At 36.7% G+C, this 21,713-nt stretch overlaps 1 protein-coding gene across 6 annotated transcripts; it reads left to right on the top strand.

Moving 5' to 3' along the window:
- Positions 1-1,264: 1,264 nt before the first annotated feature.
- LOC127860649 (agrin-like) lies at positions 1,265-16,423 on the top strand. Of its 6 annotated transcripts, none has more exons than XR_008039876.1 (8): positions 1,265-1,385; positions 2,386-2,572; positions 3,587-3,726; positions 8,176-8,313; positions 8,950-9,079; positions 9,398-9,663; positions 11,115-11,213; positions 16,406-16,423. XR_008039876.1 is itself a non-coding variant. In XM_052398875.1 (7 exons), the coding sequence occupies exons 1-7, from the start codon at positions 1,292-1,294 to the stop codon at positions 11,123-11,125; spliced, it is 966 nt and encodes a 321-aa protein (XP_052254835.1). In that variant the 5' UTR covers positions 1,265-1,291; the 3' UTR covers positions 11,126-13,806. The 6 variants fall into 6 exon arrangements, 4 of the variants coding, with proteins under 4 accessions (XP_052254835.1, XP_052254831.1, XP_052254832.1 ...); XR_008039877.1 differs by lacking the exon at positions 16,406-16,423 and adding an exon at positions 16,106-16,120; XM_052398875.1 differs by lacking the exon at positions 16,406-16,423 and having other exon boundaries at positions 11,115-13,806.
- Positions 16,424-21,713: the final 5,290 nt, after the last annotated feature.

Raw genomic sequence — 21,713 nt, forward strand, 5'->3', positions numbered from 1 at the left:
AAAAAATGGCCATAAATGAGCTTGTCCGGGACATAACTATGTCATTCATTGTGAGATTTGAAAATGACTGTGTACATTAATTTTGTTCACAGTCATTTGACGGCTGTCATGCGAAAGTATTCAAGAGTTCAAAGGTCAAAATTGCCATAAATTATAATGGCATAATAATTCTTAAAAATCGCCATAAATTAGCTTCTCTTGCTTTGTGAAGAAAGCATGCAAAATATTCAGTGTCAATGCAGCATGTGGGGGTATACGTCACGTCTGTGACAAAACTTTAGTTAGCTACTGCACATGGGTCCGTGAAGTTCATGTTGAACACGTGTCTTTCCTGGTTCATAAGTGTATGCGCCGTTTCAATTTTCTTTTTTTTAATGCAGTTATTGATATAGGGAAATATCCTAGTAAGTTTTGATATAAGGAATGCGATCGAATTATTGGTATCAATAAACATTTTTAGCAAGAAGTAGTTTTTCACAAAGAAATCTAATTATTGACCTAAAACATCAATTCTTGAAAAAAAGAAAACGAAAATTTTACATGATACATATATAAAGTTCGTATAACTACGATTATGTTTAATTCTTATTGTTTTTTAATGCAACCCTTTCCCGTCTTTCAATCCCAGTCGCTCATTCCGACGTTATATTCTTGCAAATTTGAGAGTCAACAACAGGCGGATTTCCTGCACACCATGCCCGCATTTGTCTTGAAAACACGCTTGTTTTACACGCAGATCAGTGCACAACTCGCTTTGAATGTAATTATCAGGCCTGGTTTGTATCGTTTCTGGACATTATATGTCTACGTAGATCTATATTTTTATAGAGGCTTATTGTTATAAATATGCGATTAAATGATGTCCAGAAATGACGTCTTGGTATAAAAAATCTATTTCATGATATCAGAAAACACGGCAGATTTATTGATATAAAGACTTGTTTCTATTAAAAAGAATAATGATATCAATAAATTCATGTTTAATATCAATAATTCATTTTTATCAAGATATGTCTAAACAATAGTAAATAGATTAAGGATTTAATACCATACGTTTGTTTATTAATAATATTTTACATGGTCACATACATTATTGTCCAATTTCATTCCTATTTCGGAGGTACTTTATAAAACGTGCACGTACTGGTAATATCTTGCGTACAATGTTTAAAAAAATAAATAAAGATATGTTAATGCCGCGTAACTTAAACAATAGATTGATTTTTAACCTGCCATTCAATGATGACGTCATAATGTTGTTATATATGACGTCACATTGAAGTGTTTACAAATGGCGAATAATTTTCACAACATCGTTTTCTTAACGTGCTCATTATTAATATTATTTACCGTTCGTGTATCGAAATGCAGTCCCGTAACACCAGGTATGTTATAACGACAACGCTCTTAAGAAATGGATGCGCTACGATTAATTCATTCCAGTTAACCCATTATTATTCTCCTTCGATCAAGATAAAACAGATCTAATTTTGAAACGTATGCCATGAATGAAAGATCAATTTTACAAAAAATAATAAGGATGGTTGTTTAGGCTGTAGCTTCTTTTCGTACTTACCACCACAGGCACATTACGAAAGGACCGAGAGTCATCGCTCATGGTCAGACCCAGATTCAAGCGGTGCCCTCGAGGGTCTGTCCTAGGTCACATTGTCGGGAGTTGTATTATAACCATGGACCGTTGCTGTCGTTCATTCTTTTCATATAGATACATCGTCAGTTACAAGCAGCATTACAATAATGTTGCCATATTACTGTCACGGAAGCAATTTAGTCGTTGCCGAATGGTGTGAAAATTGATTGGCCATTGTATACTTGCATTATTTATAACTTTTTTTACTATTGCACCTCTATACACATTAACTACTATTATTTTACCAATTGAACGCTTAAATTACTGTTTATATTTTCTCGCGCACCGTCGTACAGATGTCAATATGACATACGTTTGTAGATGTTTATATATGGTCACTTTAGAGCTAAATTAACTGAATACCCAAAATGAACAATTTAAACACACGTGAGACATTAACGATTATATTTAATTGTGTTTCTAACAAAAATAAAGGCAAACTTAATAAGATAACTGACCTATTTGTATAAAGGCATCGCAGTAGTTCGAATTTTTCACATGCTTTTAGTAATTCAGTTCCGTCTTAATTTTGAAAAGAACAAACACTTAAATTATGTTAGGATTTTTATATAATTGATTATCAATGCCCCTTAGTCGACTAGTTAAATAATTAGTTATTTAACACACGACTTGTTACTATAAAACTAACCCGGGTTATATATGAAATAACATGTATATTTCTTCAATTCCATTATCCGGGATTGCTGAATATATATGACATGGCATAACTATAGCTGCAACAGGTGGACCTTTGCCAAATGTCGAAAGTAGTCGTTCCACTGGGGCCTCAACAGATGGACCATTGCCCACGACCTCAAGTAGCCATTATACTGTAGCCCAACCAGGTGGACCTTTACCAACGACCCCAAGAAGTCATTTCAGACAAGTCATACCCCTCGTCCTGAATAAACTGGGTTTGTCAGCTACGATACTTTCTCATGGTTAAAATTTAAATGTTTAATACCAGGATATCTTAGATTATACCCAATAGTTGAACATCTAAATTGCTGTATCTTACATTTTAGAAATGAAAAATTAAAGGGGCATTTTCACAGATTTTAGCATGTATTGAAGTGTGTCATTAAATGCTTTATATTGATACATAAACACGTTGGATCTAAAAAGCTCGAGTAAAACAAACAAGAATACACTAAAAGAAAGAAAAAGAAATCTTCAACTAGGCTCGAACCACTAACCCCTGGAGTCAAAGTCTATAGCTTAGACCACTCGGCCATACGTGCTCATTTGTGTGTATGTCAGAGTTTATTTACAGGTTATCGCTGAGTCTTCGCGACTACCTTATGTGCTGCAAATTAAACCCCGGCTGCCCGGCTTTGTGCCAAAAAAATATTACTAATTAGTATTTGTTTTGAGTACAAATACACCATTGCACAGTGGCAAATGAGACCTTAATGTTCACTGGTAGTCATCATTATCATCACAATCATCGCAAGCAGTACCATCATCATCATTATTTATATTATTCTCCTTACTGCCACCCGGCCATCCGTGCTCATGCAACGAGTGATGTATTTTATACTCTATATTAAGCAATCCTCGTAGTATAACAAAATATAACGACAACAACAGAACTCTCCAAATTATTCAATCGTTTCGCGTTGCAACGCTTTATAATTTTCAGGTTTTTAAATCGTCAAAAGATATATATAATGGATATTTTAATGCATTGTAAATGTTCAGTATTACTGTTTCCTCACAAATATCATAACTTTAACTTAAGTTTGCGAATCTCAAACATTTTTTTTAATTTTGTCAATTTTCCAAAACGTGAAAAGGTCCCTTTAATTCTAGTTTATATTGTAACTTGCTTAACTTCATTTGAACACATGTATGCTGATGTGACTTGTATTTCCGTTAAAAAAATCCTGCGACACTGTCGAATTAATGGAAAATATAATTTTACTGCAACTGTTTAGACGTCTCAGAGATGAATGATCCATGCGAACCCAACCCATGTCTGCACAGAGGACAGTGCCATCTGAACCCATCCCATAAACCCGAGAAGTACATGTGCGCATGCCCACTCGGCAGGATGGGACAGATCTGCAACGAAAGTAGGCGATATGATTTCGAGAATTCACATTTGAAATTGCAATAGGCGGGGAGCGAATATACTTATGATAAACTATGCTTTTTATGATGCCCCTAATAGTTTTAGGCATTCATTGTTGTATTTGTGTGTCCGTTAGTGTTGTGATGATAATAAAGAAAATAATTGTGCGATTCATTTGGCAGAATTATGACCCTTTGTCTTTGTTTCCACTTTAAAGTATATTTAGTATCAATATTTTGTTGTTTCAACTCCTCGTTAACTACAGAAGAAATCACCCTTAACCTTTCGAACTTGAATGACCTGAATGCGCAGATGCGTGTAAAGACAGGAATTTCGACTGCAAGAAGTTTTGATTGTCACTTTTTCACTGTAGAATATATATCTTCCTGATTTTGTTTTATTTTCAACTTCTCTATAACCTCTTGGCAGATTGCGCTCAAACTTTCTCAGCTTAATAACCTTAATCTGTGCATGATAGTTAAGAAAGGAAGAAAAGCTGTCTCAAAGTTTTGCACAATTTAGCTCTTTGTCTTTTTAACAACTGTAGAAATATAGGGTATTTGTATATGTCTAGGCACGTATTGTAGGGTCATTATTGTCTGAGGCACATTTAAACTTGTCTTTAACCTAGTCAGGGTTCGCACAGGGCTTGAAAAGTGCTTGAAAACGAGTCCAAGGCTTGAAAAGCCCTTGAACAAAGGTTGGCCTTGAAAAAGTGCTTGAAAAGTGCTTATTTCATGTAAAAAAGCCTTGAAAATGTTTATTTATGCTCAAAATTACTTTTATCATCGCTTTAATTATTTTACTTAAATCGTTCTTAAGGGAAATATTATGAAAATTTATCATAAATTCCTTCGCGCAAAAAAGTTGAAAACGAAATATAAGTTTTGTACACTATTTAGTACGAAACGTTATGTGTACACGTCACAGATTATGTGTACTACGTCAGAGGTTCTCCATTGTGATCAATTTTTGCAAGTGAAAACGCAGGGATGGGGAAGTGTCATTTCAAACCAGGGTGGTTAACTGAATAAGAGGAGAGAGCTGGAAGAACTGGAAAAGGAAATCAATTCTGTTAAAGACAAAATGTTATAGTAACTGACTGCTGTTCAAATGTAATGAACTAGTCTGTTTGATGTGAGCATAGAAAAAGACAATGTGTTTGTTTGTAGTAACTTAAAAGTAAATACAGTACAGCCAATGCGGAACAAACGTATTTCGCGATCCGCGGCGGCAAGGCGAAACGAGTCGATGCCGCGTCAGTCGTTGAAGCCGCGTCAGTATGCGGCGGCAAGTCGCATTTCGCCACGAAACTTCGCATCTGTCCGCCGAGGCATGCCGCGATCCGCGACATGATGCCGAGTCGATGCGCATCATGAAATAAAAAATCTTTTTAAAATTTTTAGTTACATGTAGTTAACAAATTTTGAAAGAACAATTATAATAATAATTAATAGTGCTGCAACAATATACCGGTATATCGGTATATATCGCAATACGCAATCCGCATATTGTATTGCGATACGATTTTCATCATACCGGTACAAAAATTTTACAAAAATTCATTCACATTCCGTCCAGAAAAGCCATCCGAAATAACGATATCAAGGTAAACAAAGCAAAGCGGTGTGAATAAAATTTTTACGTAAAAATAGCATTCTAAAAAGTGTATTATACGGAGTAGCGTTGTTACATGGGAGCATTCCTTCGATGCTTTTGAACAGATTATCGTTAAATTAATTGCGCACAACTGTGAATGTTTCGTTCGATTCTGAATTGAGCATTTTTAATTTGTAATCCAAATTTCGGAAACACACTTCCAAATTTTAATGCTTACGCGACAATAAAAAATATCGTCAAATAAAAAGTGCTTTATCCTTTGTCTCAATAAAAAACGCGCGAAAATTATGCAGACATGTAGAACGTCGCATGAAAAGTATGGGTGTATTTTGTACAAAAACCAGAATAAAACATCTGGATATTTTCGCAAAACATCACATCAGGCGAATTACGCGTGTTCAGTGAAAACAAAAACGTCCCGGTAGGACGTTATTTCATCACATCTTTAAATAGTAACGAATGCCATAATGTTTTTGATACTTAAGAAAATTTGCGAATGTTTGTGTTTCTTGTTATTCTAGAGCACATTTATAGTAAATATTTACCAGAATTTGTTTTAAAACTGGAGTATACGGGATTATCGGGTAATTGGCGAGTTATAATTCTGGTACAAGTTTGCAATATATTGCGATACGGGTTTTTGTACTGACAATATATTGCAATACGGTTTTGGGCGTATTGTTGCAGCACTAATAATTAAAATCATAATAAATTTATTGTGCGCGGAGTGTATTAGCATATACATGTAAGCATAGTTAATGTGTCTGGCCAATTAAGTTTGTTTCCCGCCCGTAGTGTATGTATTTCACACATAAACAATGTCACGTAATTATGTTTTCGCACATACAAGTGGTCAAGGCTCCAGCATATGGTGGATTTATAAATTAATTGCATGTTGATTTTGCTATTATATTTAAGCTGAGAAAATTAGCTGTTTGAAGCCACATCAATAATCAAGACGGTGAGGACGTATTTGTTGTTTTGTTAATTATCAGCTTATTATAAATATTGTTTGAATATGTGTATGTAAACACATTTTATTTTGTTCATATTATACAGTTAATATCGCTACTAATTACCCGATAATTCTGTATATTCCAGTTTTAAAGCAAATGCTGGTAAATATTTACGATACACAAACATTCTCGATATTTCCTTAAGTATCAAATACATTTTGGCATGTGTTACTATTTATAGAGATGATGAAATAACGTCTAATCGGGGCTTATTTTTCAACTGAACACGCGATTTACGCGTGACGTGATGTTCATGTATTTATACAACACAAAATACACCCAAACTTTCCAAATGACGTTCTTCATGTCTGCATAATTTTCGCGCGCTTTTTATGAAACAAAGGATATTTTAGCACTGTTTATTTGACGCTAGAATTTGCTAAAGGTCGCGTTAGCATTATAATTCGGAAGTGTGTTTCGGATTACAAATTAAATAATGATAATCAAACGAAACATTAACAGTTGCGCTTAATTAATTCTACGCTTCACATACATGTATGTACATATAGGTGGATAACTTTTCACTCGATCCGCCGCGTACGTATGCGGCGGATTTACTCCGCGAAAGTACGCGAGGTTAATACAGACTCTGCGTCGTTGCGCGGATCGATGCCGATTGCCACGGCGATACGCCGCGTGAACACACGATTCGGCGGCCGCGTACTAATAATCTGGCCGTGGCGTAGCCGCGGATTATGTTTGTGCCGCATTGGCTGTACCGTACATATGTGAGACTCATTGACTTATGGATGGATAACCTGTATTTCTATGTAATAACTAGAAATAACATGTATGAGTTATTGTGGAATAAGTGTAATGTGTTTGAGCAAATAAAAAAAAGATATTTACTATGTTAATCTGGTTTGAAAATGCAGTTTCAAAAAGAAACTAACGTACGGTTCTCGGCCTTGAAAATGAAAATTTGGCCTTGAAAAGTCCTTGAAAAGTGCTTGAATTTAGGTTTGAGATTTCTGTTTGAACCATGCTAGTGACCCAGTATTTTGAATATATTTAAAGCTCAGGTTACAAATCGTTCTAGGATTGGTAACGGGCAATGATGCTAACATTTGAGCCGCGCTGTGCGAAAACCGGACCAAATGCATGTGCGTTAGGTGTCATCACAGACTAGCCTGTGCATTTCGTACAAGCTAATCAGAGACGACACGTCCCATCTGAATTTCATTATCGCTACGAAGAACAATATCATAATATCGGAACTTGCCTTCTCTGAAAAGCCTGTACTGACTTTGCGCACATGCATTAATTAATGATTAAGCCCTGTGCCTAGCGTCTAGAAAAAAAGGTTTTGGCAAACAGCGTAGACACAGAAGAGATCTGGGTCTACGCCGTTTGCTTAAAGGAATTTCTGTAATAAATATTCTAAATATAGAAATAAGTATACTAGAAATCCATAATTTTGAAAATACATTGATCCAATTTAGAAGGATGAGAGAGTCCACTAGGCTTAAATGGGTAAAACAAGATATGTTTATAATATACGTTATTGTTGTACCGGTACTCACGTGAGAGGAATTTGTTGATTTGATATAATCTTGTAAAAGATATGCAGAAAAAAGTCAATTTGATAAGACTTGTATCAAATGCAGTGCTTCGTTTCTTAATAATGGCTTAACTCGATGGACATAATAAAAAAAAGATTTTAATATGTTATTTAAATATAATTCAGGTGTCGTCCCTGATTAATCCGTGCGGACTGCACAAGCTTATCTGGGACGACGCTTTGCAAACATGCAATTATCGCCGTTTTCATAGCGCGAGGCCCGTATCATTCTGAGATTGTTTCTTTTCCTTAGCCGTATCGGACTGTGACCGTCTTGACTGCATCACCCTCTCTGACTGCCTCTCCACGCCGGATGGCGCTCTGTGCGTCTGCGATTCTGGGGACTTTGGGCATTTCTGTTCATTATCCATGCGGAAAACTACGGAATGGCGTAAGTATGGCTACATCTCAAACTCATCGCGGTGTTATACACTGCATTCACAAGTAAAAATCTTCAAGATCTAAACGGATTTAAATCTTGTATTTCTTTCTTGTTTTGTGTAAATCTTGTTTTTTCATAATTGTACTGTGAATGTATGTTTAATAGTTTCAACTGTAACATGTAAAATAAAACAAGTGGATTTTGAATCGTATAAAATACCGATAACAATAATATTATAATTTGCAATCATCACGTTTAAGTGTATTACAATTTTTTTGCCTAATGAAGAGATCTATAAAATAAGACCCGTCATGCGGAAATGGATCTTATGACATATGCGATCAGCGCGGGGCTACCATGTCCGCTATTGAGACCACGAAACTGTGTGATATATACCGGGCAGCAATTGTGTAGGTTGGTCTGGAGCTACGCTTGCCACAGAATAAGATCCATCTTCGCATGACGCGGCCAAGATCACCTACTATATCGGAGAACTCGGTGTGAAGGGTCCAATCCACCTTTATCACTTAATTAAGTTTGACCTGTGCGTATTGCACAGGCTAATCTGGGACCACACTTTACGCACATGCATCAAGCTCAGTTTTTCCCAGAACGTGGATTATTACATGTGTATGTCTTTTCTAGAGAAAATTCGGAAGTCGCTCTTGGTCCAGACAGTGGTAATTTCGGAGGCCATTTTGTTTGGGATGGCGGTTGTCTTCGCTTTGGTTTTCGTCAGTTGCCTTATCCACTGTTGTCGTGTTGCGAAACTGCAGTAAGTGACCTTTCTGAGCCAGATGGTATGCTTGTTTTATGCTGCGCCATTGTTTTCAGACCATTTCTGTGTTCTTTTACACATGCATGTTGTTCAATTTTCCCTCGGCATCCGGTAAATCGACGGTTTTAGTATACACATTTAACTTGAACATATCAAATAACGAAATGAACCATTTGAACTGTACGTTATCAGATGGATCACTGATATTACGTGTATATTGTTTTCCAAAGAATCTAAGATATCATTTAATCATGTAAAATGATGATTTAACTTCTTCTGTTTGCAATTGTTTTGTTGTGCTGCTATTGTTCACAGCCAAACCCACATGGAGATGTATAAAGATGTTGTCGATAATGGCAAAGTGCCAACGGAGGTCCCACCGGGCTGGCCGGAAGTTAGTCGTGACCTCATCAAGACGACGATATGCTGTGGGAAGTCCTCTCTGCCAGTGAATTATGGAATTTCGATAACAAAGTCGGAGCAAAAGAACAAGAAGAAAGATAAAGATAAGGAAAAGAAAAGCAAGGAGAGTAAGAAAGGAAAAAAGGACCGAGACGACCAGAATGACAATTACCATAGAGGTATGACCCAATAATAATAGCCACGCTATGTGGAAACTGGTCTAATAAATGTGCGTAAAGTGTCATTCAAGATTAGTCTGTGCATTCCACACAGGCTTATTAGGGACGACACGCTCTGCTTATTTGGTAGTGTACGTTCAAATGAAGTTTTTTTTTAATCCAGAAAATCCAGTCTAGGCGGACGATACTTTACGCACGTACATTAAGCCCGGTTTTCCCAGAGCGCGGCTAAATTATAGAAAGCAGTATTGAGCTAAATCTTCATATTAGATATTTTAGTTTAAACCAATGAAATTAATTTCTTCAATGTTTGTTTTTGCCTTCTTGTGGTCGATATTCTATATTATGTTTTTGTGTTGTTTTTTTTATTTGAACTACCGGTAGATCTACCCCAAGTGAAAAATTATATATAGACATGTAAAGAAATCATTGGGTGTTTAAATTTCGTGACAGACTTCTCCGATGGAAACAGCGACACTGACTCGGTCCTGTACGACCGGAGACGGACGACCGACAGTCGCCGACGTGTTTCAAGGCACGCGCGATAACTCCAAAGAGGAACGCGCGTTAACTCCAACTGTTTAGAGAGTCGATATGTTCGGGATATAATTGCAGCAGCTAGATCTACTTTGAGCGGACTTGTTTAAAAAAAAGACACTGGGTGCTTAAAGAATTTCATTTTGTTTCGTGTCATTGCTTCTGTTGTTCTGTTATAAGCGATAATTTAAACTATTTCAAATGTTCATGTATTTTGGCAGGTAGTCCCTGTTATTGACGCTGTGGGCCATTTCACATGTTTTGGCAAATTACCAATATCCAAATAAGTGTCATATAAAAAAAGACATACTGAATAAGTTCAGAGAAACGAAAGATCTTTTTTTTATTAATAATCAATTGAAATTTGAAAAAAATAAAGCGTTTGTAAACGCTTTTTTCAACGGTAATTTGACATATACAGTGTACGTGTATTTATTTATATAATTATCATCATCATTTCCTTGACCGGTCTGACCGTTTGAGGAGGATATGAGAGACGAGGACACAGAGATCCTCCGCCAGCCAGGTCTTTTGTAAGCTGCTATAAATAGGTCATCCATGGGAAAGGACGTTTACTCTTTCACATTTTCCATCCAGTTTTTATTCTGACGGCCTCGACGTCGACCTTCCTATATGGTTCCCAGAGACACAGTCTTGCACATTGGGTCATGTCTGGTGGGATGTCCAAATCAGTTTCGCGGCCTTACTTTTTTTATCTGTTGATGATGATGCTGAGCATGACTTTGCTGTGATGGCTGGTGAGGCTGATGGTGCGATAGGGCTCACACAGCTTGTGGTTGCCCTTTTTCGGTAGAGGGATGACCAGAGACTGTGTCCACTCGTTGGGCCACTTCTTCTCCTGCCATTTTTTCTGGCAGCGCTGCGGTCGTTTCCTCACCTCCATGTTTAATCAGTTCAGAATTGATGGTGTCCACTCCCGGAGATTGTCCTGCTGTCAGACTGCGCACTGCCTCCTCCACCTCGTCCTTTAGTATGGACGGACTGATCACCAGGTAAGACAAACTTATTTTACTGTTCCTTAACAATGTTCGTTTTGAACTACAGGTATTCCACACATTGTTTTGTTGTTAGTTAACGCATTTAATGACATTTAAAAAATGTAAATATTTAAAACAAGTCCCTGTTAAGTGACTGGTTTTCACATTCAAATTTACGAAGTATGTGCGCTGTAGCGTTCGTTTGTTCAATATGAGGGTTCTTATCCCAGATTCCGCTTTTTTTCAACCTTATTCCTTGATTGTATGGTCTTTAAAGAAAAAACAACTATTCCCAAAAAATGTACTCTGAACAGTCTTTGAATATTTTAATTTCATAATGCCAAAATACGTTAATCTGTTAACAAGTATCATAATATACATTTATTATTCTTTGCTACGATCTCGTTATCGATACTCTCTATCATATATATATGGGTCGTGCTCGCGGAAAAAGGGGTGTAATGCATGTGCGTAAAGAGCCGTCCCAGATTAGCCCGTTCGATCCACACAGGCTTATCTGCGACGACACTTAACTAAACTTGATTTTTGCTACGAGGATACTTTTTTTAAACGAAAAATACCATAGAAGCGGAAAGTGCCGTCCTTGAATAGCCTGTGCGAAACGGACTTGTTTGAAAATATCTGGGCTAATATCTCAGGCGATTCTGGGACGACACTTTACGTACATGCATTTAACTTTTCTTATATTAAATAATAATAAGGTGCATCAACACACTTTTCGATCATCTCCCTTTGACTACCACATGTTAACTGGTTCCCCGTTGAATATAACCGTTGACTATAATATATATACATAGAGAGTAACGATAGATAAGGGGAGGTAACCAATCTATACCACATGATGCGATGCGGTTTATCTCCCTTTTACTACCCTATGATACAATACTGGTTATCTCCCTTTTACTACCCGATGATACGATACAATTTATTGGGTTCATACATTAATTGCTATTATTGCAAACTCAAAAACCTATATTTCAAAAGTATGGGAAAATCTGGAGCAGGACATGTAAAATACATAACAGAACCTTGATTTAAAAAAGGACAGAAAGTGCAAATTTCATTAAAATACCATATTTAACTTAGCGCATCATAAACAATACGATTTTAATCTTATCATCTTTAGTCTATCTGCTGGCATGCGAAAATGTATGTGTTGGATTGATTGATTAAAATTAATTAAATCGCTTTCTGGATTAACGGGGCTTAATGCTAAATGTGTCCCACAAATTGGCATGTGCAGTCCTAAACTGAATTAACGCTAAGAAGAGACCTTTAAGCGAAAAATACCATTAAAAATACCATTAAAAATACCATTAAAAATACCATTAAAACGGAAAGTGTCGTCCCTGAGCAGCTTGAGCGGACTGCTCAGATTAATTTCGGACGTACATTTATTTAATCATTATTGTCCTGAAATCGTTTTGAAATTTTCAGTTTAATAATTCATTGCTTACAATATCAATCTACTAAAGAATTGAGTCAGGAGCTTCTAATTAATAATAATTAACCTTCAATTCAATTAAATTCGGATGCCCATCACATACTGACTTTTTTTTAAAGTTTGAAGAATCAACTGAACGGAGATTAATTGTCTGCTACAATGACAGTAAAATTTGGCTGATCATATAGAAGGCATAAAGACGTAATAAAATCTTTTTATTTTAAAACATAAAACATTAAAATATTCTGTTAATTTTTAGAAAGACCCCGAAATTACATTATTACCTCTAATGTTGACAGTTTTATTTTCAAAACTTACGCATTTACTTTTCTTTTAGTTTCACATTTAAAATAAGACACCAATATGATATTCATAAATAAATAAAATACATTCAGAGACATAATTTCTGCAATACTTGTATTATGAAAAAATGTCAATAGACTTACTAATTCACAAGTCGATTAAAAACCTCTATAAAATGTCAACACCGACAAGAACTTGCGTACTTTAAAGCTAATTCTTCAACTTCGTATTATTGTTGTCATAATTTGTGATCCTCCAAGAATAAATGCCAGACAGTATCTCGGGGCATTATCTGACAATAACACTCGATTCGTACTTCGCCATTCCTAATCAAGACGAACATTACAATCGTCCAGGATATTGAGAATTAATCATTTAAATAGGATACGTGAAGCTATTTTCTTGGCTATCTTAACAAAAATCTTATTCTAATACTGTTATAAGACGTCCTGATTCGCAGATACTCGCTCGAAAGTACCGTCATTTACGTTTATAATTAACTGGAAGGGATTTTCGGATACATCTTTTGCCGGACATGTCGTCTGCTAAGACGCCTTTATAGCCATTTGCTGTCGAATTATTGTTCCCTGGCGTACTGGGAAGAACGATAGCTTTGCAAGTCTGACTACCAGAACGATCAGAAGACTTAGTGAATACCATTAAACCAAATTGAAGACAATTTGTTCGAACCCGGTAGTCGTTTTTCTGTTTGTTTTCCTGTTGTTTTCATTGTGTTCACATTGGCCATCGAGTTTGTGATTATCGGCGACGGGAAAGGAATATAACAGCTCCCTGTAACTGAGCTGTAGAATGTCAAATAAATTAAATTGTGGTACTTTCCCCCAGCTTTCGTCATTATTTCCTGTATTAATAATTAGAGATGGTAAATATGTTCTTACCTGGTACTCGGCTCGCACTAAGTACGCATGGCACACACTACATTTTGATCTTTTCTGGTACTCGGCTCGCACTAAGATAGTAGGCCTGGCACACACTACATTGTGATATTGTCTGGTACTCGGCTCGCACTAAGTTAGTACGCCTGGCACACACTATATTTTTATCTTTTCTGGTACTCGGCTCGCACTAAGATAGTAGGCCTGGCACACACTACAGTGTGATTTTGTCTGGTACTCGGCGCGCACTAAGATTGAATGCCTGGCACACACTACATTGTTATCTTGTCTGGTACTCGGCTCGCACTAAGATAGTACGCCTGGCACACACTACATTGTGATCTTGTCTGGTACTCGGCTCGCATTAAGATAGTACGCCTGGCACACACTACATTGTGATCTTGTCTGGTACTCGGCTCGCACTAAGATAGTACCCCTGGCACACACTTCAACAATATTGTCGGACGGGATGGTTAATTAGCATTTAGGTTAACTAACAAAACAGATGTTCATCCACGAATCGCAACGTCTAATGAAAGCAAATACCAATTGAATGCTATATAACAAAGCATATGTGAAGCTGGCGACCGGTTTGTGCTTAGATTGAAGAGGCCGGAATTGAAGTAAATTCTGGGCCTGGCAGTCCAGTTGGAATTTTAAACGGATTCCTTCTTTGCTAACTGTTTTCGTGTTGCAGAGATATTGTTTTGTAACACTGTGAGAGACCGTGTTAGTGAAAAATATATCAATTAAAGTTTAAAACGAAGATAACCAATGTTGGGCTATTGTTTTATTAAGTTTATTATACAGGTTCTCATTGCATAAATTAGCCTGGTGACATACTTTTAAGTAGTGATATTGTATACTTTATATGATATATGTCTTTTTTTCAAATGGAATATGCATGTTTTATTGCAAGTTTGATGCACAGGTATTTTTTAAGTATGATACATCATCTTATTGCACTGTATAACCTAAACTAGAATTAAAGAGATCATAATAGGACGGAGTCGTACTACTACAAATAATGGAGCAAAACGTTGTAGCGATGGGTTAGTGGGACGAATCGTTACAGTATCGTATACTGTCAAATAAGTAAAGAGACGCAGAGATAAGTGGCACAGGACAACACAATTCATTTACTGGTAAATTAACCCTTCACCACTTAGATATGTCTTTAACGCGTTTGTAGTCCCTTAGACAGTTAAATTCAATTAAACACCTTTCTTACTGGATTAAAGTTTTAAAGGCTTCATTTCCAATCCTTAGATGCGGATGAGCAGCAATCAGCATAAAATCTGAACAAACTGCGAATTACTCGCAGGCTGTTCTCGTTTTAAGCTGTTTGCACATAGCCACTTTCACTTTGCTACTGAGTGGGAAAGGGTTAATGAACGGCTTATTTATGAACTTTTTCGAAGTTTATTCATACACAAGTTTGCATCCGTTAAAACAATGGTTGTTGATGTGCGTCTAAGTTTCTTATGTGTATGACCCATCCACTAAGTGTGAGGGGCAGGTAATCCAGACTGGCTCATGATATTAGCGTCGTTATGGGAACACTGGGCTTAATGCATAATACAGTAAGCCAGTTTTCTCACAAGGGGGCTTGTGTTAAACTTAGCTCTATCAAAATAATTTGACTTGGTAAGATAAATTACGATAAGGACGTGTCTACCTTTATAATTACTACAATAAACCGAGTCTTGTTGAGCGCGGAACCGTGCAAGGAAAATAACATCTTAAGATTTAAGAATGCCCCAAATCGAATGCATGAGGTCTATGTATGAAAGGATACTAGAAATAGAAGTGAAAATCCACACCTAAGCAGTCGAGCCGCAACGCGGAAATTCAACAAAGCGGAACAAAACGGTTAATGACATATTTTTGTTACGTTTTTTTCTTCCCTAACATATGATTATTTCATGGTGTCAATATGTTCTACAGGTTTTAAAACAAATGTATGCATCAGAAAATAATGCGTCGGCAATGGTCTGCATTCCTTAACGCTTGATTGACAGATCCAATCTTTCAATAGTTTGCCACGAATTGCACGAGTCTTACAAGCCTGTTATACAACAGTCCGATAGTCAGATACAGTGCGCGTCTCCAATGGCGGATCATCTCGATGTTGGAACCGTCGAATTATATCGACTTTTGAATTATCGCTGCAAATTCCAGCTATTAGGTTGTTTCTGAAAGATTTTCCGTTTTAGCATTATCTTTTTTTCTGTGGCGGAAAGTCGGCGTTATCGAAGAAACCCCACCTTTCTGGTAGTGTGACCACCTACCGAACTAACATGTTTCTGCGAACTTGGATTGAACCCTCTGGTCGCCTACGTGAGAAGCGCGTGTACCAACCACCACGCGAACGTGACCGCCTGGCGTCGCCGTTATGTGTGAAAGAAAGTATATGACAATTGTTATTTGACATTAAAACGTCATACGACCATCGTGTACGTATAGTAAACATAAAATTAAAATCTAATGCCATTATAAAATCAATGAAACAGTTATATATGTTTCTCCTCTTCTTTTTGCAGCACAAACTATATCTACTTCCGGCACACACTGATGAGCGGTAAAAACCGCCCGTCAAAACATTTACCTGTGTGCTTCAAAAATGGATAAGTAAATGGATAAGTAATTTATCAGCATCTGTCAACTTAAATGTGTTGCAATAAAGAAAATGGTATGCACTGAAGAGTAGTCATTACACTGCACGCTGCATCGCGTACATAGGAACAGAACGAAAGCCTCTGAAGGTAAGCTTGGCGGACGCATCGAGGTGTCATTGGTGACATCTTAAATACAGGAATATTAATAATCTGTCAAGGTGTTTAGACAGGCCGGTTTAGAGAATAGCATCCTCAACTAATAATGGACTAGATAATTGCGTTGAGTGAATGAAACAATTGTCAGATGCAATACCTCAAAGTATGTTATTCATTTAAGACATATATTAGAACAGGCAAGTGTAATTGTTCTTTCAAAGTAAGTAAGTTAGATTGATATCGTCATTTGTCCGGTGTGGAATATGTTAACACGAGCACTTATTATTCAGCAAATTCCCAAAAAAACAACAATTTACCGATTCTTTGACACATGATGTATAGGTTTTAACTGTTTATAACGTATTGTTAACATATAAAGACATTATCAGGCCGAAAATGCATGTGCTCAAAAAAACCAATTTTTATCGACACTTAATTTTCGCAATCTCAAACCAAACCATAAAAATTAACCAGATACGCTCCAAGTTGCGTAAATATTAAATAATAACGACATTACCGGATGTTTGCGGGAATCGTGTATCGTCTCCTTCAAATCCTCAGATATTTAAAACAATAGGTATGAGCCTCGCTCTGGGAAACGAGGTTTAAAGCATTTGCGTAGTGTCATCCCAGATTAGCCTGTGCAGTCCACACAGGCTTATAAAAGAAAAACATTTCCGCTTATGCTTAATTTTTGTTAAGATGATACTTCAATTGAACAAAAAAAGTCCGTAAAAGCGGAAATTATCGTCCCTGATTAGCTTGTGCGGGCCTCTCAGGCTAATCTGGGACGACACTTAAAGAACATGCATTTATTCCCATCTTTCCACTGCGCGGCTCTTATTGATATCGTATATGATGCATAGTCAGTACCGGTAGTCGTTTCCCTCTAATGCAATTACTCATAGTTATACTAAATCTGATTAAACAATCACGAGTCGGAACATGTGTTTGTTGTTGTTTGTGCTTTCTAAGTAAATTTGTTGTGTAGCTTTTTGAAAAATCTGAAATTATACGGTTTGAATTACATCTTAAGTAAAACCTAATTAGTGTAGACATCTTTCTTATTTTTGTCGTAAATGAGTCTATTTGGTTGACACTCTCTTCACGAGTTGCTAGATTTAAATGCATTCATTACAAATAATTTAATCAAGTGTCAAAGGCGGACGCGGGTTTGTCTTTGCCTTTAAATTGCACGAGTTCAAACGCTTTTGCGACTTTTACGACGAACAGTTATTACGAATTAGGCATTTCAAAGGAGTTTTAATTCCTTTACTTAGATGTCGCCAACCGGGAAGATCAAAGGCGATTTTTCAAAGTCAAAGTGAATTTAAACGCATATACAGTAGCTTGTGTATTCATCTAAACAAAATTAAATTTAATTCATTTATTTTCCTTTTATAACTTCTTTTTAATTCCAATTTCACGGGCTTAAGCGGTAAAACTGTAAATTTGTTTTCTGAATGCAACGTAAGGTCCTGTGCTATTAAATGGCCAATATAATTTTATGTACGCCAGATAAAGGCATAATTCTGCTATCATCTGAGGTGCTTCTGTTTTCTCATACAGGAATAACAACATCACAGCAATTCGACATTTACGCTGAAGAGCGCGTGAGCAGGCACTTATTAGCGAATGAAAACGGTCTTTAGGGTCACATTATGTTCCCCGGCGGTCAAGTGCAATGACAAAAGTTCAAATTCCATTAATTCCTTTCAAAACGCTTATCCGCATTGACATGATGAATTGAGTTGTGTCTATTGGCTAGATTCTCGATCGATTCGATTGCTTGTAAGTTTTATTTCTTGTTGTATTCTATTTCGTTTTGTCGCCAGTTTCACATGGGGGTAATTTTACACTGCAACTCTTGAAATCTAAAATGCATACATGGCTGATATTTGCGTTTTTGGTTTATTTTTAGGACCGAAATCCCGACCTGTCATATGTTTTTCTACTACAATAAATATCATGCCGCCCCCTTGACACATACCATGATACATTGAAATTAGGACGATACCGTTTGATTCCATCAGATCCTATTCCACCTAAACGGTCCCATCCTATTGAAACGATTTCAGAATGCCCCGTCTCATAATACGATATGAGCCTCGCTCTGTGAACACGCGGCTTTGTGCATGTGCGTAAAGTGTCGTACCAGATTAGCCTTGTGATGATTATTTAGGCTAATCAGGAACGAAACTTTCACATAATGGAATTTTTCGTTTTAAAGAAGTGTCTTTGAAAAGAAAATCCAGTCAAGACGCAATGGGTCGTCCCTGATTAACCTGTGCTAACTGCTCATGCTAATGCTGGACGGTACTTCACGCACGTGGATTAAACCCCGTTTTCCCATGGCGCGGATTTTATATTTTCATCCACTTCTGTAGCATAGATGTGCATACGATATTGCTTAGGTCAATGAATGACATTATATTCTAGACTTATTTGATCTTAATTGTCCTAGGGCTAAGGTTATGCCCATGGACGAGCAGGAATTCCAGGCGATGCTTATCAGATATAGTTTGTCTCATTGTTCACAGTACATAAACTCGTCTTAGTCCTGTTGATGGATTGTGATCCCAGCATCCCACAATTTATATCGGCCAATTTTATTCGGCTTTATCCCGTTTGATCCCATCCAGCCGTTTCCCCCATATCACCCTTTCTGCTCCCGGAATAAAGTAGCTTCGATCTAACCAAAGACCTATAGAATACAGTATTCTATAGGTCTTTGATGTAACGCTTATAGTGGATCACTTGTTAGAACATTTGCAAAATATTTTAAGGTACTCTGTCAGCATCAAAGTAAGCGTTTGTATTAAAAAAAGCACAACATTACAAATATTTTTCAAATTTAGCGCCATTAATGGCATACGTTATTTTATAAAATAAGATGTGTCGTATGTCTGATGTTTCTTGAAATCGTGTAGCCAGGAAACTAAAAATATACATAAAGATTAACTATATTTATGTCGGTGCCTCATTCATAATCGAATTTAAATCGTAAATAGTAGTTTATTCCTACAAATGAGCCGCGCTCTGTGAAAAAGGTGTTTAATGCATGTGCGTAAAGTGTCGTCCCAGATTAGCCTGTGTAGTCCGCATGAATAATCAGGGACGACACATTCCGCTTTTATGATATTTTGCGTTTACAGAGAGTCTTCTTTTAGCAAAAATCCAGTTTATGCGGAAAGTGTCATCCCGCGGACTGCACAGGCTAATCTGGGACAACACTTTACGCACATGCATTACACCCCTTTTTCACAGAGCACGGCTCAAATAAATACCGTTTCGCAACTATCAATTGCCCACACACATTTAAAAACCCGAGCTCACGATTCGCGGCCCCTAGGACACCAGAAATGTTCACACACCCTCATCAACAATGTTCACAACTTACAGGAGCAAGAGTCACGATTTTATCGCACAAAATTTATCACACCTACAGCACGATCTATTCTTACGTTATTAACATACTTCGCGTAACAATACCACCGTCTGCTTTGATGTGGCGCTAAGATTATGTCAAACATATTGCCTGTCCAAAGGCCAGATCAGATATAAACCGGCGGGTGGAGGAAACGTTTTAAACTCGTGCATTTAAAACTGTAATTGAATTTGCGAACAGAAAACGGATGGAGCTAGATAATTATTGTGAATGGACACTAGTTTGCGGTGTTCGTCGTACCAATTTCAGTGATTATGAAAGATAAGAGGCGTATTTACGAACCTAAATGATTCTGGCCCCATAAGGGGTCAACGTTGTAAAATTTATTGCCCTTTTGAATTCGGCATCTGATTAGAGAACATAAAGAACTACAAAACGTATCAATTACTTTTCAATTGTTAAAAATACATAGTTGATTTAGCATCTGGTGTCGAACAACTTTGTTAACAGAGGCGGTGTTAACAATATGTGGTTGATCTGGTAAAATGTTATCTTGATGTATGTAATTTAACGAATTTACCTATGCATCTCTTTAATTAACTTCTAAACGAGCCATTATTATGTTTAAGGTACGGGCTGTTATTAAACTTAACATAACTTAACAAACACAAACCAACATGGCCAAAACAATTACATTGAAAGAACGTTTTTTAATTAGTAAATTCATTTACTAAATGAAATACGTAAAAACCAATATCGATATTATGAATGGAAAAGACACCATTAATTGAATTAAATCGTTTACACATAATATCAATATGAATAAAAACAATCCATCTCGAATGTAGTTTCATTGCAATTGAATTCATTATTGCAATGCCTATATGAATATTAATCACTGAATGATATACATAGTATGTCGTGCACTCACTTCGGGAAACATTATTTCAAAGTATGTTTTATAATGCTTTTTTTTTAAATGTATTATAATGCTTAAAATGATCGAATTCGTTTTCATTTATCTTTCTGGCGTTTATGTGAGCCTTAATGCACAATGTTCAACCACACCAAATTGAGTGCAAAAAGATGGTTGTTTTATTATCACCAATTAAGAAAATTAATTAGTGCAAATCAAAGTCTCTGTCACTATAAAATTTAATTAAATGCTTTTTAAATTGGCATTCTTTTAACGAACGTCAGTTACGTCTGTTTCAATGAATTATTTTTGTTCATTAATCATACATTTAATTTTATAATTATAAATGCTTGGTGCAAACGGTATATATAAGTCACGCCTGGGAAAACAGGGGCTTATAGAATGTGGGTAAAGTGTAGTCCCTGATTAGCCTTTCAGTCCGCACAGGCTTATCAGGGACGACACTTTCCACCGCAATTGGATTTTCCTTTAGAAGAGACTTCATGTGAACTAAAATTACCATAAAAGAGAAAAGTGTCGTCCATTATTAGCCTGTGAGGACAGCATAGGCTAATCTGGGACGAAGAAGAGACTTCATGTGAACTAAAATTACCATAAAAGAGAAAAGTGTCGTCAATTATTAGCCTGTGAGGACTGCATAGGCTAATCTGGGACGACACTTTTCGCACATGTACTACGCCCCGTTTTACATGGGCATAATGTACTTGCGTAAAGTGTCGTCCCAGATTAGCCTGTGCAGTCCGCACAGGCTA

The sequence above is a fragment of the Dreissena polymorpha genome, chromosome 15, assembly GCF_020536995.1.
Source record: "Dreissena polymorpha isolate Duluth1 chromosome 15, UMN_Dpol_1.0, whole genome shotgun sequence".
NCBI lineage: Eukaryota > Metazoa > Mollusca > Bivalvia > Myida > Dreissenidae > Dreissena > Dreissena polymorpha.